The sequence below is a fragment of the Bombina bombina genome, chromosome 6 (assembly GCF_027579735.1).
Source record: "Bombina bombina isolate aBomBom1 chromosome 6, aBomBom1.pri, whole genome shotgun sequence".
In the NCBI taxonomy this organism is placed as follows: Eukaryota; Metazoa; Chordata; class Amphibia; order Anura; family Bombinatoridae; genus Bombina; species Bombina bombina.
The window spans coordinates 320,759,423-320,774,864 of NC_069504.1; the positions used below are offsets into that span (position 1 = coordinate 320,759,423).

The 15,442-nt window shown below is 33.5% G+C and overlaps 1 protein-coding gene across 1 annotated transcript; it reads right to left on the bottom strand.

Moving 5' to 3' along the window:
• Positions 1-281: 281 nt before the first annotated feature.
• AVPR1A (arginine vasopressin receptor 1A) lies at positions 282-10,629 on the bottom strand. Its single transcript, XM_053716940.1, has 2 exons — positions 9,500-10,629; positions 282-4,583 (listed from the first exon to the last, which is right to left on the bottom strand). The coding sequence occupies exons 1-2, from the start codon at positions 10,473-10,475 to the stop codon at positions 4,294-4,296; spliced, it is 1,266 nt and encodes a 421-aa protein (XP_053572915.1). The 5' UTR covers positions 10,476-10,629; the 3' UTR covers positions 282-4,293.
• Positions 10,630-15,442: the final 4,813 nt, after the last annotated feature.

The window sequence follows — 15,442 nt, forward strand, 5'->3', positions numbered from 1 at the left end:
ACTTCCATATAATGCAGGAGCATCCAGCACTTCCTTAATGTCTGCAAATGAACGAGGGATTAAGGATTTCTCTGTATAATTAATACGTGATCATAATAAAAGTTACTAAAAATGATGATACACCAGTTCTCAGAAAGATATTCTGGAAACATAGGGTGCACATTTACTTGAAATATAAAGATAAGTTTAGGCAACATTTATCAAACATGCCTTCAAACTTTGTTTTAGTGATTTTTGCTCTGTTTTGCTCTTAAATTGTCTTTTTTGAAGATTTGTTTTAAAAGCTAATGTTTACAAAATTGGAGCTTTTATTTATTAATTATGTTAGTCAATAAGGCACATTCTACTGCCAGAAAACATATTTAGCTGCATAAAAGTAGAACGGCTTTAAGGTTCCAGTACTATAAGGTTAATTTTAGAATAACACCTTCAGTTTAAAAAATAATAATAATGTGTAAAGATGTAGCATGTCATGATAAATGAATGATACTGATATGTGCCTTTCATAATATGTCATCTTATATGATATTAAAAAAATGTATGTTTTTTTCTTTATGTGATTTTTACTTTGTGATGTTTTGATTCTTAGGCATATATGAAGCATTATCCATACAAAGGTATGTAGAACAGAGAGATCAGTCTATGAATATGTCAATCCTATAATATCTCAAGGAAGGGATGACTTAAGAAACGTCATATTGGAAAGTATGGAGGAAAGCACACCAAGTAGCAGCAGAAAGTACATAAAAATTAAATATATGACAACAAATGCAAGAAGCATGACAAGTAAAATGGGGGAGCTGGAGCTCTTAGTTGGTGGGATGATTCACACGACTGGTCAGTTAACGTAGAGGGGTATACTTTATTTAGGAGGGACAGGAATAATAAAAGAGGTGGAGGAATCTGCATGTAAACCTAACCTTAAACCTACAATAAGGGAAGATATCTATGATACAGGTTACAATGTAGAGACCCTGTGGGTTGAAATAAAGAGTGGAGGAAAAAAACATAAAAAATATTACTTGGAAGATGCTACAAGCCCCCCCAACATTAGTGACCTGGAGGAAACTTAACTACTAATGCAAATAGCTAATAACAGTGCTGTAATTATGGGATATTTTAACTACCCTGATATTAACTGGGCCAATGAAACTAGTAATTCCGCTAAGGGGGATATATTTTTAAACGTTCTCATGGATAACTTATTTTCACAATTAATAGAGGAGCCAACTAGTAGTAAAGCTATGTTGGATTTAGAGCTATCAAATAATACAGATATAATATCAAACATAGAAGTCAGAGAACATTTAGGTAACAGTAATCATAACATGATCACATTTTAAATCTCTTTTCATAAGCAGTGTCTTAAAGGTTTAGCTAAGGCTTTTAATCTTAAGAAAGCAAAATTCAATGATTTAAGGAAATCATTAAATAACATAAATTGGGACAAAGTATTATCTAATAAAAATACAGAGGATAAATGGATATTTAAAATTTTGTTAAATAAATATACATATCAACAAATACCATATGGTTATATAATAAAAAATCCAAGCCAATGTGGCTAAATAAAAAAAATGTAGGGCATTCAAATTATTCAAAGAAAATAGTACAGACTCAACATACCATATTTATAAGGAATATAACAAAGTATGCAAAAATGGATTCAAATTAGCCAAAATTGAAAATGAAACATTAATTGCAAAGGATTCTAAGTATAACCCTAAAAGGTTCTTTAAGTACATAAATAGCAAAAAATCTAAGGACAATATAGGTACATTAAAATGATTGGAGGGCAGCATGGTTAACAGTGACAGGGAGAAGGCTGAGGTAATAAACCAGTTGTTTTCTTCAGTATACACAAGAGAGGAACCAATGGACAATACTTTGGAACAAACTAGAACATGCCAGCCCATACCATTAACTGTGTTATGTATATAGGATATCAGGAAAAAAACTGGGTAATATTAAGGTAAATAAAACTCCAGGCCCAGATGAAATACACCCAATGGTGTTAAGGGAATTTAGCACGGTTATAGACAAACCTCTACACTTAATTTTTCAAGACTCATTATCCTCAGGCATGGTATCCCAGGATTGGCGTAAAGCTGATGTGGTGCCACTCTTCAAAAAGGAAAGCAGGGATGATCCAGAAAGCTATAGAACAGTTAGTCTGGCATCAAATAGTGGGGAAGATATTTGAAGGGATTATAAGGGAGTCTATAGATAAGCACATTCGTGTAAACAAGATTATGAGTTCAAATCAGCATGGTTTTATGAGAAATAGATCATGTCAAACTAATCTAATTAGATTCTATGAGGAAGTAAGTAAAAATATAGGTAAAGGGGAATCAGTTGATGTGATATACTTAGATTTTGCAAAGGCATTTGATACAGTGCCACATGAGAGATCAATGCACAAAATTAAGGGACTGGGAATAGCTAAAAATGTTAGCTCATGGATAAATAACTGGATAAAAGATAGGGAGCAATGAGTAGTAGTGAATGGATCATACTGAGATTGAACAAAGATAATTAGTGGAGTCCCCCATGGATCAGTACTGGGCCCTGTTCATTTTAATATTTTTATAAATGAATTGGAGCAAGGATTAAATAGAGACATCTCTATTTTTGCAGATGATACTAAGTTAAGTAAGGTTATTAGGTCAGAGCAGGATGAACTTTCGTTACAAAGGGATCTGGAAAAAATTTAAGTATGGGGAGGTAAACTGAAAATGAGATTTAATATGGGAAAATGCAAGGTTCTATATTTTGGAAGTAAAAATAAGCAGGCAACGTATTATTTAAATGGACAAGACTTAGCCAAACAGAGGAGAAAAGTAATTTTGGAGTAGTATTAGATAACAAGCTAAAGATGAGTGCACAATGCAGGGCAGTGGCTACAAAGGCTAATAAGATACAAGCATGTATTGAAAGAGGTATTGATTCAAGGGAGGAAAGCATAATTCTGTCACTATATAAATCCCTCACCTTTAGTATGGAGTGCAGTTCTGGGGACCAATTGCAAAAAAAGATATTGCAGAACTAGAAAAAGTTCAGAGAAGGGCCACAAAGCTAATAAGGGCAATGGAGAATTTAAGTTATGAGGAGAGGCTAGCCAAACTGGGTCTGTTTTCTTTAGAAAAAAGGCGCTTGAGAGGTGACATGATTACTTTATATAAATATATTCAAGGCCCATATACAAAAATGGCAGAAGCTCGGTTTATTCCAAAAAAATTGTTTTTGACAAGAGGTCCCAATTTAAGGTTGGAGGAAAGGATATTTAATCTCCTGCAAGGGAAACGTTTTTTCACTGTAAGAGCAATAAAATTGTGCAACTCATTACCAAAGGAGGTAGTGAATGCCAATACCATAGATACATTTAAAAATTGTTTGGATACATTTATGTCTAGAAACAAAATTCATGGATATGATTGTTAGTATTAAATGGGTCACCTTTTAGTGGGATTATTTAAATTTAACTGGAACTTTTTCTAAGTATTTTAGATTTGTATAGGTTGAACTTGATGGACTTCGGTCTTTTATCAAACTCATCTTCTATGTTACTATGTTAGTTATGACATTTATTACTATGCTATTTACATTCCCCCTTCAAAATAAAGTAACAAGTTTTACAGAACATTTACAAGCAGGCAGTTTAACTTAAAGGCATAGTCTAGTCAAAATTAAACATTTATGATTCAGACAGAGCATGCAATTTTAAGCAACATTCTAATTTACTCCTATTATCAATTTTTCTTTGTTCCCTTGGTATCTTTATTTGAAAAAGCAGGATTGTAGGCTGAGGAACCGGCCCATAATGAAGAAAAATTGATAATTGGAGTAAATTTGAAAGTTGCTTAAAATTGCATGCTCTATCTGAATCATAAAAGTTTAATTTTGACTAGACTAGCCCTTTAATGGTTGTTAATTAGAAATATTATATAGGGTAACATCTTTAGCAATTCTATACATGTAAAAGTTTCATAAAAGTCTTGATACACTTTTTACACAAAAATATTTGTCAATTGATCCCACTTTAAAACATCTTAAAAAATAAACACACATATATGTTTATTCTTGTCCCCTCCTTCTAATGTAAGTTATAGAAAGTGTACAAATACGTTTGGTTAATGGCAACTTGTGACATAGTTTATACTTGTATATATATTATCTAACCTTTAAAATTCCTGACCCTTATTTTATATATAACACAGTAATTGCAGATTGTGCGCTTTAGTCTTTTAAACCATGTTTGCATTTTTGGTGCTGTCATTTTCAATGCTCACATTATCAAGTTTGTATGTATAATAATCTGGTGGATCTTGTGGAGTTAGGTGACTCTTTCCAATTGTCTATGCTGTTGGAAGGACTTCTGGTCTGGAGTCTGGTAAAAGAGGTTTGTCGCCTGGTGCTACTATCAGAATCTTCTTTATACAGTGCATTTTTTATCTTTCTACAGGGAAAAGAACGTATGAAATCCTGCAATAGATGTCCACTGAAAAACATATATATCCAAGGGTTGCAGCAGCTATTCAGGCTACCCAACAGAGCAGTCACAGTAACTGCAACATTTTCAGACTCTAAAAAATAAAAAAATAAAAATTATTAGTATACATGGAAACAAAGGAAACAGAAACATTTAAAGGGATAGAATGGTCAAAACTTAAATGTTATTGGTACATTTCAATTTTAAGTTGAAGCAAATACTTCTAGTAAAAGTTATAACTATTTTTCAGTGGCATACTGACATATGCTGTGAATGCTATGTGCACCAGCATCTAAACACTACAGCTTCTTAGAGTGCAGCAGTGACTTGCATGGCACACATTTAGACTTCACTGATGCAATAAATATTACTGTCAGCTCTCTGAACTTGAATAATGTTGCACAATCCCTCACAGCATATGTGCGTATGCCACTGAAAATCAGTAATCGCTTTTCCTAGAAGAACTTTAGCTAATGGAAGTTTATTGCAAAAATGTTTATATTTAAAATTGAAATGTATTCATGCACATTTCAATGTTGATTTTTACATCACTTTAATGTAGAGTTAAAGTTTTCTCAACATAACTATGCTAATATTAATGAAAAACAGACATACAATATAATCTGTTTCTTTGTAAAGGTCCCTACATTATTGACAGTTAATTTATTAAATAGGACTAAGCATATTTATAGTCATTGTTAATGTTTAGGTGTATGTGATGGGACATAGAGTAAAAAAGGTTATTCTTCTATGAAATAAAATTCGGAATAGAGGCAAATGTTTTCCTTAAAGGGACATGAGAGCCAAAAAAAATATCTTTTATGACTCAGACAGAGCCTAATGTTTTAATCAACTTTCCAATTTACTTATTTTATCTATTTGCTTCATTCTCCTGGTATCCTTTATTGAAAAAGCAGCAATGCACTTCTGGGAGTTAGCTAAGCACACCAGTAAGCCAATAACGGGAGGCATTTATGTGCAGCCATCAATCAGCAGCTAATTTCCAGCTCCTGAGCCTACCTGAGTATGTTTTTCAACAAAGGACACCAGGAGCCCAATCACATGTATGGCGCAGGTTTCAGCGCAAGCGTCGGAACCTGCGCCGGCCGTAATTTCACCTTGCACATTGGGGTATTACATATACTGCACCGTTAGATGCTAAACTGGCGTAAGTAGGACAAACTGGTGATCTTCTGAAATGTGCGCAAATACACATTTCAGTCGTCGTAAGTAACTTACACCAGTATTTTGTCCACGGAAAGTGTCAATAAAGAGTAGTTTTCTGCAAATTAGGCTAACACTAGTAAAAATGAGCCGCGTTTTCAAATACAAATGCGACACGTAATTACGCTATTCACACACTTGCAGGGGCAGGAATAATAAATGCTTAGAAGAGGTTTAACTGTTAGAGATTTGCGGCTGATATGTATGTGATTGCGCATGCGTTTGTTAGGCCTTCAGGGAGTTACGTTGCTTTTTTGGTCAGTGCAAGTGTTACTGCGCCTGCAATTTGTGGCGAGATAAGAATGGTGTAGATTCTCTGAATTCTGAGCGCATAAGTCCTTACGCTGTATATTGGATACCAAATTGCGTGGCTGTTCTATGTTAGTCTATGGGTAAAAAAAAAATATGTCCGAAGGGTGAAATATACGCGCGTAACTTGTGTTCTAGGATGTATATGTAATACCAAAATCGCGTGAAATCTGGCGGTGGAGGATTTTGCGGGCGACGCTGCATATGTAATGGAGGCCCAAGAGCACAAATTAGATAATAGAAGTAAATTGAAAAGTTGCTTATAATTGTATGATCTGTCTTAACCACTAAAGAAAATTTTAGTTATGCTAAAAATACTATAATTTCTGTGTCTAAATATGTAAGAATACTTTAATGACCAATTAATCTAATTGAAAAGCTGTTTACAACAATTCCTGCTAGTATATTATTTTGCATGTTCAATATAATTAAATTATTTAAGTATATCTTATTTACATGTGTACAACAATGTATATTTACTAAGTTCTCATAGACAAATAAATGGTTTGCTATGAAGTGTGATTGTTTAACATACAAATTACATTTTCCAAATAAGTATCTCCTGACCTTCTTCAAAAACAGTTTATTAGTTTCAAATATCAATAACCTACCTAATATTATCTCATACATTTTTTAATACAACTTCTATCAAGGAATTTCTTTTGTGGTAACATTGTTCAAAAACAACTATATTAGTGATTATTTTCTTTTTATCTTCCTGTCCTAATCTAAATGTAAAGAAAATGTTTCACATTTCAGAGAAACATCAGGGCCAGATTTGTCATTATCTGAAGTAAGTAGTTGCCTGGTGTCACTGCTACTCAAACAGACCTGCTTGGTCATGTGACATAATGCAATGATTATTTTTATACATTTGATCATTTGATCTCCTACAATATTACTGCCAGTGCCTAGTGCCACATCTGATCTTGAGAATTGATATCCACATCAAGCACAGATATGACAGTAGTGCTAGTGTAATGCAGTTATGCACAGAGGGTAAAAAGAGGATTGACTTGTGTCTAGGAAATAATAAAATTGAACTATGTAAGTTCCTAAGATTTTGTGTTTATTAAATGATCACTGGGGTAATGTGTATCACCAGAAAAAAATATATGCTAAATGCCCAAGGTGGGTATCAAAACATCAATAGTGTGTGGGTTTAAAAGTGTCTGTATATTGTTTTTTTACCATGTAGAATGACCAGACGCACATCTTTTGAGGTTTGGTAGCTCCCAAATAATATAAAGACCTAAATATGGGTACTTGATTGTTATCTATGCAACAGTAAATTACTTAAAAAACATTATGTATATATGTTCAAGGTAGATTGCATGAAGAGTGGAATAAAACCCCTCCAATAAAGGCATGGCCATGAACACATCTTTAAACTGAGGAGCTTCCACTCTCTGTGCCTTCAATTGTCAAGTGACATCCATATTAGTGAATGAACTTAAGTTATTTTTATCAACTAAATTAAAAAAAGTTGTGGCTGTGACTTTTTTGGTTTCCCAAAAAAAATATTTATATTAATTTGTTTATTTAAAAATACCTACTAAATGTGCAGCCCTCAGTGTCAACGCATCAACATATCAATTGCATAAGTAAGCCATAATATTTGATTTGATTTTAAAGCAAAATGTGCACAATATTAATTAACAACACAGTTTGAAAAAACAACAACTTTTAATTGGAAATTGATAGAGATGATTTCAAATAATCAGCAATATGTGAAATGACACCATAACATTACAAAACGCTCAATGGTCCAAAAAAGGGTGTCACTCTTTTGGAGTTATTGCATTAAAGCAACATGGTCCTTATGGTCAATTATAAACTGTTTAAATGAGGGATTATGAATGAGATCTTTAGAGATACATTTAATCTCTCATTTTAGAAGATATTTTAGTTTATATGTACTAGTTTCATTCATTTGTGTTTGTATTCCTACAACACATCTTATTTTTTTTTATAAAATGAAACTTTATTTAAAGCAAAACTGCAGTTAGAAAGTTCCTATGTTCACAGAAATGATCATAAGTACAAATTTGGAGTTTTGTAATATAAATAAATCATGAAACAATTAAGAATCAACACTAAGTTCAGCATTCACATATGAACAGTGTCATCAGATACTGCAGTTTGAGTTTTATGCCAGGGATCTAATACTATACTATCTATATCTAATAGCTTATTCCAAACGAATAACCACAGTATTATTATCAGAGACACTTCACTGTCTTTTACTCATCAACCTAAACCATATACTAAAGTGATTGGGTATTTCAGGGGATGGACCAGATACTATAGTTTCCTTGAGTTCATGTTTTAGTGGTGACAGGGGTCTGTCAATACATTTAAAGCCAATAAGTGTTTCATAATTAAACACATTTGAAAAACACTGGAATAAAGCATGTTTTTTTTTATCCTGCAAGAATCAAAACATAAATAAGCACTACTAAATTAAAGTGGAAAATAAACTAACTTTGATGTAATAGTCCTTTTTACACTTGAACTCTGAATGATGTGATAAAAGTTCAAGTCCAATTAAGTTAAGTCCACATACTGTAGTTAAACAACCAGTTCCTCACCACTAAAGCAGAAGAACGGAGGACTGACTTGTAGATTAAAAAAAAGCAATTTCTGATGTACTAGATTAACTACATAAATAATCAAATATTTGTTTACATATAAAAAATATTTTACAATTAATATTTAATGCAGCTTTGGACAGTGCATAGTCGGTGGTGTATTCAATCAGCAAAGCCATTATGTCATACGCTGTTAAATTTGAAGAGAGAGAGAGAGAAGTGGGGGCATACAAATATAAAATCTGTTGAGTCTAAAAAAATAGTAGCTCTAATTAATTAGCTGCAATTATAACTGCAAATGGTAAAACTGGTTAATTAAAACAACCACTCTGGTTTTTGTTTTCTGCTTTTTTTTTTTTTTAATGCTTTTTTTGAACTTGTAACTAGTACATTCCCTTGGATTGCTTTCTGCCAACAATAATATTAATGAATTGTAGCATGTTGTTTTGATTGTAGGAATTACATGCTGCAGCTTTCAAACATCCACATGTCATCCCAGCAGCATATGGACAAGCCTTTAATTAACAGTTCACATGCCAGCTAAAGTCCACTTCAGGCTTCAGCTACTGATTTAACAGTTTACTCACTGTAACTATATCCATTTAACAATTAATGAGAAATATTTCACTAGAGACACTAAGTTGTTAAAAGGACCATAAAGTAACTTATTTTTCCCAGAAACGAAGAATCATTTTATTCTAGTAATAAAACGTTACTTTAAATGACATTAACCCTTGCTACACAAATTATTTTGTTTCTTTTTGATATCACACTAAAGAGAAATACCAACACGTCAAATTGCACACAAATGTACATTTAGTCTGACTCTTAAGTGTTTGAATGCATATTCCTATAGTTATCAGTTTTCAGAATAATAAACACTTACCAACCCATGTGAAGTTTGGATCCCAGACAGACCACATCTGAATGGTGAAGAATGGAGCCCAGCAAATGACATATGCAGAAACGATTACAAAAGTCATTTTTACTGTCCTGATCTTAGCTCTGGATATGGTTTTTACACTGCTAACTGATGTGGACAATAGTCCACTCTTCCTTGTTCCTTCAGTCTCTTCCTTTTTTGTCTTGACTTGGATATTTCTCCAAATGTTGTAGCAGATAAACCCGTAGCAGGTCAAGAGGATTAACACTGGTACAATGAAGATGCCAGTGGTCATCCAAGTGATGTAAGCTTTTAATCCCCATGGCAAAAAGTGCCCCCAGCAATCATATATGTTTGTGCCCTCTTTCACCTCGCTAAGAGAGAATATAAAGTACTGGGGGATGCTAAGAATAAAGCTAAGGAGCCAAGCTGTTGTTATCATCACGTATGATCTTTTTGTGGGCTGGTGGAGAGTCTTCAGAGGGTGGCAGATAGCTATGTACCTGTCAGCTGTCATAACCACCAACATATAAGCTGAGGCAAACATCCCAAAAACTTGGAGGTGCTTAATTATTCTGCACATGGCATCTGGACCATAAAAACGGTAAGTGATGTCCCAGCACAGCTGGGGTAGGACCTGGAAAAAAGCTACTACCAGGTCTGCTATACTTAAGTGCTTGATGAATAGGTGCATCCTTGACATCTTCTTTTTGGACTTGTAGAGACCTAGCAGCACACTGCAGTTGCCCACCACAGCAGCTATAAAGATTATGGCTAATACTGCTATTTCAATTTTTGCCACTTCTTCATTTCTATATTGCAAATCAGAATGATTGCTTGCGCTAGAATTAATGCTGATGTTGGGAAGAATAGGGAAAATGGTAGTGAATGTATTATCTTGGTTCCAAACAGGTTTCCAGCTGGTGTTGTTTGCAAAAGTATTTTGGATGGAATTCTGAGGACTATTAAGGAGATGCATGCTGATAGCCGTGTGCCTGAGATTACCTTCAAAAGCTCAGAGATACTTCACTGCTTAGAGTCTGGTAAATATTCTGAGAACAGCTGCAACACGTTTCTCCTGCGCTTCTCTTCTCTCCAGGTCTGTGAGCAGCTTGTGTGATGAACTGCACAGCTTCTAGAGAAACGCCTTCCAGGGTTAGAACTGGAGATATTTATGTGTGTCTCCTGTTTTTTTCTAAAGGGGGCAGAGACAGTCGTGGTAAGTCACTGTCTGGCGTCATGCCCACTTGTGACTGCGTTTAGCATGTGTACAACAGCATCAGTCGTGGAACGTACAGTATGGAAATGGGAATTGTGGCATTAAACTGGTATCAGATTTAAGCAGTCTGCTATATATTGAGTAATAAAAACCTTATTTTATATGATTCAAATGTTTTAATTTAGATATATTCAATTATGATTATTTAAAAAAGTAATAGATTATTTAAGAAACGGTGTCAATACTGAAGTATTCACTCAAAAAATAACATCACAGAGAATACTGCACAAAAATTCATATCTGCAATGTATTTTAAATCGTGATCACTTGCATCTGAATACATTCTAAATATAAATGATTGTCACCACTTTAGAAATAACAAACGTTTTCCTCGCTATTTATACTAGTGATAAACCCTGACCACTTGGCTGTAAAATTGATTATTGATCCCTGTCAGCTGAGTGGTTATCTTAATATCGAAACGTTGCAAATCTACTTTATAATCTCCATAGCTTTAACAAATCAGATCAGATAATGCCATAAATTACCCCTAAATAAAGGTCATAGTGCTCTGGGGTTTAATAAATATTTATTCAGCAGGGTAACAGGATGCAGAATATTCTGAATATGAACTAGGAATGATTTCTGTGTACCAAGAAAATATTAAGAGGTCACATCAGTCTTGTTAATACACCTGTATGACACTCCCCACAGTTAGCACCTTGTATCTTTTTTTTTTAAGGACTTTGAGTGTTTTACATATTTTTTTTCATCTAGCGATAAGTATCAATATGATGCTCCCAATGTGAATGCTGGTAATTAACCCAATTTAAATTATTTATTAATTTGTCTAGTGCTAAACTTAAGTTTACATAAATACCACATGGCTTTATTTTAATTTTATTTTTTTATTCTTCTAATCTTATTCTCCACGTGTAAAGACAAATTAAATGTATTTCCCTTCCCTTCACCTTCACTACACCATATGGTTTAAAGGTTTCTTTTATGATTCAGAGCATTCGATTTTGAAAAAACCCTTTTCATTTTACTTCTATTATCAAATGTACTTCATTTTCTTGGTATCCTTTGTTGGAGGAACAGCAATTCACTACTGGGAGCTAGCTGAGCACATTTGGTAAGCCAATAATCAGAGGCATTTACGTGCAGTCACCAATTAGCAGCTACTTTGCTCCTGAGCCTACCTATATATGCTTTTCAATAGACGTGCATTCATCTACTTTGGGAGCAAAATAATGCCTAAGAGGGTGGCCGCTAGCATTAGTCTATTTTCTAAACTGGATTTCTTCTTGTGCAACACACTAAGATCCGCACAAATAGCAGAATTCCGCTGGCAGTCACCATCTTTGGCATACTGTTACTCCCGAAATAGACAAATGCATGTCTACTTTTAACAAAGGATACCAAGAAAATGAAGCAAATTAGATAATAGAAGTACATTGGAATGCTATTTAAATCAACATGCTCATGCTGATCCATCAAAATGTACCCTTTTACTTTATAAATCCAAACACATTGATACTACAGAAGATATTTTTTTTTCTATTTTATGAATTTGTTTTCTTAACAATAAATAGGTGAATATGTATTGCATATCTAATAAGTTTATTAGTGCCTCATATACTGAACATATGCACTAAGACAAAAACAAACCCAAAGCTCACACAAAATCTTTTTATCTAAATATGAAGAGGTAAATCTACATGTTGTATTTTGGTGAATGTTGTTTTTTTACAAAACTGTGTTTATTTTACAATACATCTGCTTCTCCTTAGATATCTAGAAGCTTGTTTTTCTTTTCCATCTTAAAAATCAAACAGACAGTATTAAGTGGAAAACAATTTCCACATGGCTGAGATTTTCTTAGTTATTTCCAACCAGTTTTTTTTTTTTTATAAGGTTCCTAAAATTAACATAATCCATTGTACTACGTTGCTATTTTTTATTTTCATCCTTTAATCATTATGTTATGCAACAAAACTGGGTACCAAAGGAAGCATTATACATTTATTTATGCTTATGGTCATTTCTATGTACAGTACATTGTGTATTCTGTAGAGTAAGGATGCGTTTCTATGAATTTGGTATTTGTTTTGACCAGTTTATCATTTGAAATTGTCATAGGGATGGTATTTAAAAAACTAATTTCTAGTATTTATGGCAGTTATATTCTCAATAGAATAATGCATACATTTGGTCCCTTTTTACAAAACCTTTTTTTGAACAAGAGATTAAGGGCTAGATTAAAAGTGGAGTGCTAATTTATTGCACGCCCATAAACAGACAAATTTGCCCGTTTATGGTCGTGCGATAAATAACCCACCATTACAGATCTCAGGTTAATTTTTTAAAAAAGTGGCCCAATTGGCCCCAAATTAAAGGGTAATGCTACATTTTTTTTTATTAATAAAAAATACCTGCAGGAAGCGGTTTTTAGGAATTAAAAGTGGCTGCTGAGGGGTGTTAGAAAAAAACAGCACTGAAAAGTGCCTTTACATTGTGGTCTATTGGGAACTGTGTGTTCTCTGTAAATATAGATGTAAATGCTTATATACAAATATATTTATGTGTTAATATACTGTATGCTTATTATATTATAATCATATACATATATATTTAACATGTGCTGCCCATCACTGCATTACTTACCCCCTTCACTTCGCTAGGTTCTCATGCCGGGTCTTGCATTCGCATTGCGGGTCACAACAATACCAGCTCATTATTGCGTGCACTGGTATTACGAGTGGAGCGTAAATATTGTGCTTGCGGAAGTGCAATTTTGCGCCCCACTCGTAATCTGGCCCTAAGTGTACAAGGAAACAGTAAAGTCAAATTTAAACTTTAATGATTTAGATTGTGAATACAATTTTATACAACTTTCTAATTTACTTCTATATATAAATTTGCTTCATTCTTGATATCCTTTGCTGAAGAGTAGGCTTAGGAGTAGCAATGCACTACTGGGAGTTAGCTGAACACATCTGATGAACCAATGACAAGAGGCAAATATATGCAGCCCCCAATCACCAACTGGCTTCTTGCAGTACATTTCTGATACTGAGGCCCATTTATCAAGCTCTGTACGGAGCTTGAGGGCCCGTGTTTCTGGCGAACCTGCAGGCTCGCCAGAAACACCAGTTATGAAGCAGCTATCTGTGCACTTCAATTACCAAATACTAAATGCACATTTAATATTAGAGGTAAATTGGGAAGTAGTTTAAAATTGCGTGCTCTATCTGAATCATGAAAGTTTAATATATTTTATTGTCCCTTTAAAGGGACATTTACTTTAACAATTTATTTATTCCTATTGTGAATTATTTGTTTACCCAGTCCATCTGGGTGTGATTTAACAAAAGAGCACTGTTTTGCTATCATTTTAATTAAAATCCAAAGCCTTTTAACCCCTTAACCTAACCCCATATGTGATTTTTGCAAATCCAGTGTACTTAAATTATGATTTACACTGTGCAGGTTTAATATGATTTATTACTGTATAAGCATAGAAAGAGCTTTCAGTGGAAAGCCAAAAAAAGAAAAAGGAAAAAAAATATAAAAAAGATGATTTATTCCATAAAAACATGTAGTTTTATAATTGTTAAAAAAATCTCAAAATGTGTTCAATGGCATTCTTTGATTCAATTATCATATATAATTTTCATTATTTTTAAAGGGACATGAAACCCACATTTTTTTCTTTCATTATTCAGATAGAGCATACAATTTTAAACAACTTTCAACTTTACTTCTAATATCTAATTTGCTTCATTCTCTTGGCATCCTTTATTGAAGAGCATACCTAGGTAGGCTCAGGAGCAGCAATGCACTACTGTGAGCTAGCTGTGGATTGGTGGCTGCTTATAAATGCTTCTTATTATTGGCTCACTTGATTTGTTCAGCTAACTTCCAGTAATGTATTGCTACTCCTTCAACAAAGGATACCAAGAGAATGTGGTGAATTTTATAATAAATGTAAAATAGTGAAGTGATTACCCTCCCACCTGACAACTAAAACAGGGTCTTCCTTTAAGATATGTATTATTTTTTTTCACAATGTTGCATTTTTGGGAGTATTCCCTGCTGCAAGTTGTAGCAAAACAAGGCTTCTTATCTATATTGGGTTTTCTATTTCAATATTTTAACTGTTTATCTCTAGAGAATTAGAGATGTCATCCACAACTTTTTTTTACTATGTTTTAATAAAGTATTACTATAACCCCTACCTTGTAACCTAAGCATCAGATTTTCACTGTGTTTATTATACAATGCCCAATTTCTCTTTGTTCTAATAATTATTAATAACTTAACAGCCAAGACAGCTGGAGCTTCCTGCTGCTCCAGTATATATATATATATATATATATATATATATATATATATATATATATATATATATATATATATACATATCACATTTCCAACAATATTCCACCCTCTCACTTCACAAGACAGTTACCAGGGTGCCGACAAAAAGCACATGAAAATCACAAAGAGACTGTCACTCACTGTATTTTCCAAGAATTTGTGCACAGTTTATTAGTTATTTACTCCTTCTGCCGATGAAGGGGATATATCCCTGAAACGTCCCAATGGTACTAATAAATTGTGCACAAATTCTTGGAAAGTTCAGAGAGTGCCAACCCCCTTGTGTTCCAGGTAACACAGCGCACTTGCATTTTGTGATGTCTCCGTCATGCATATTATTTCTA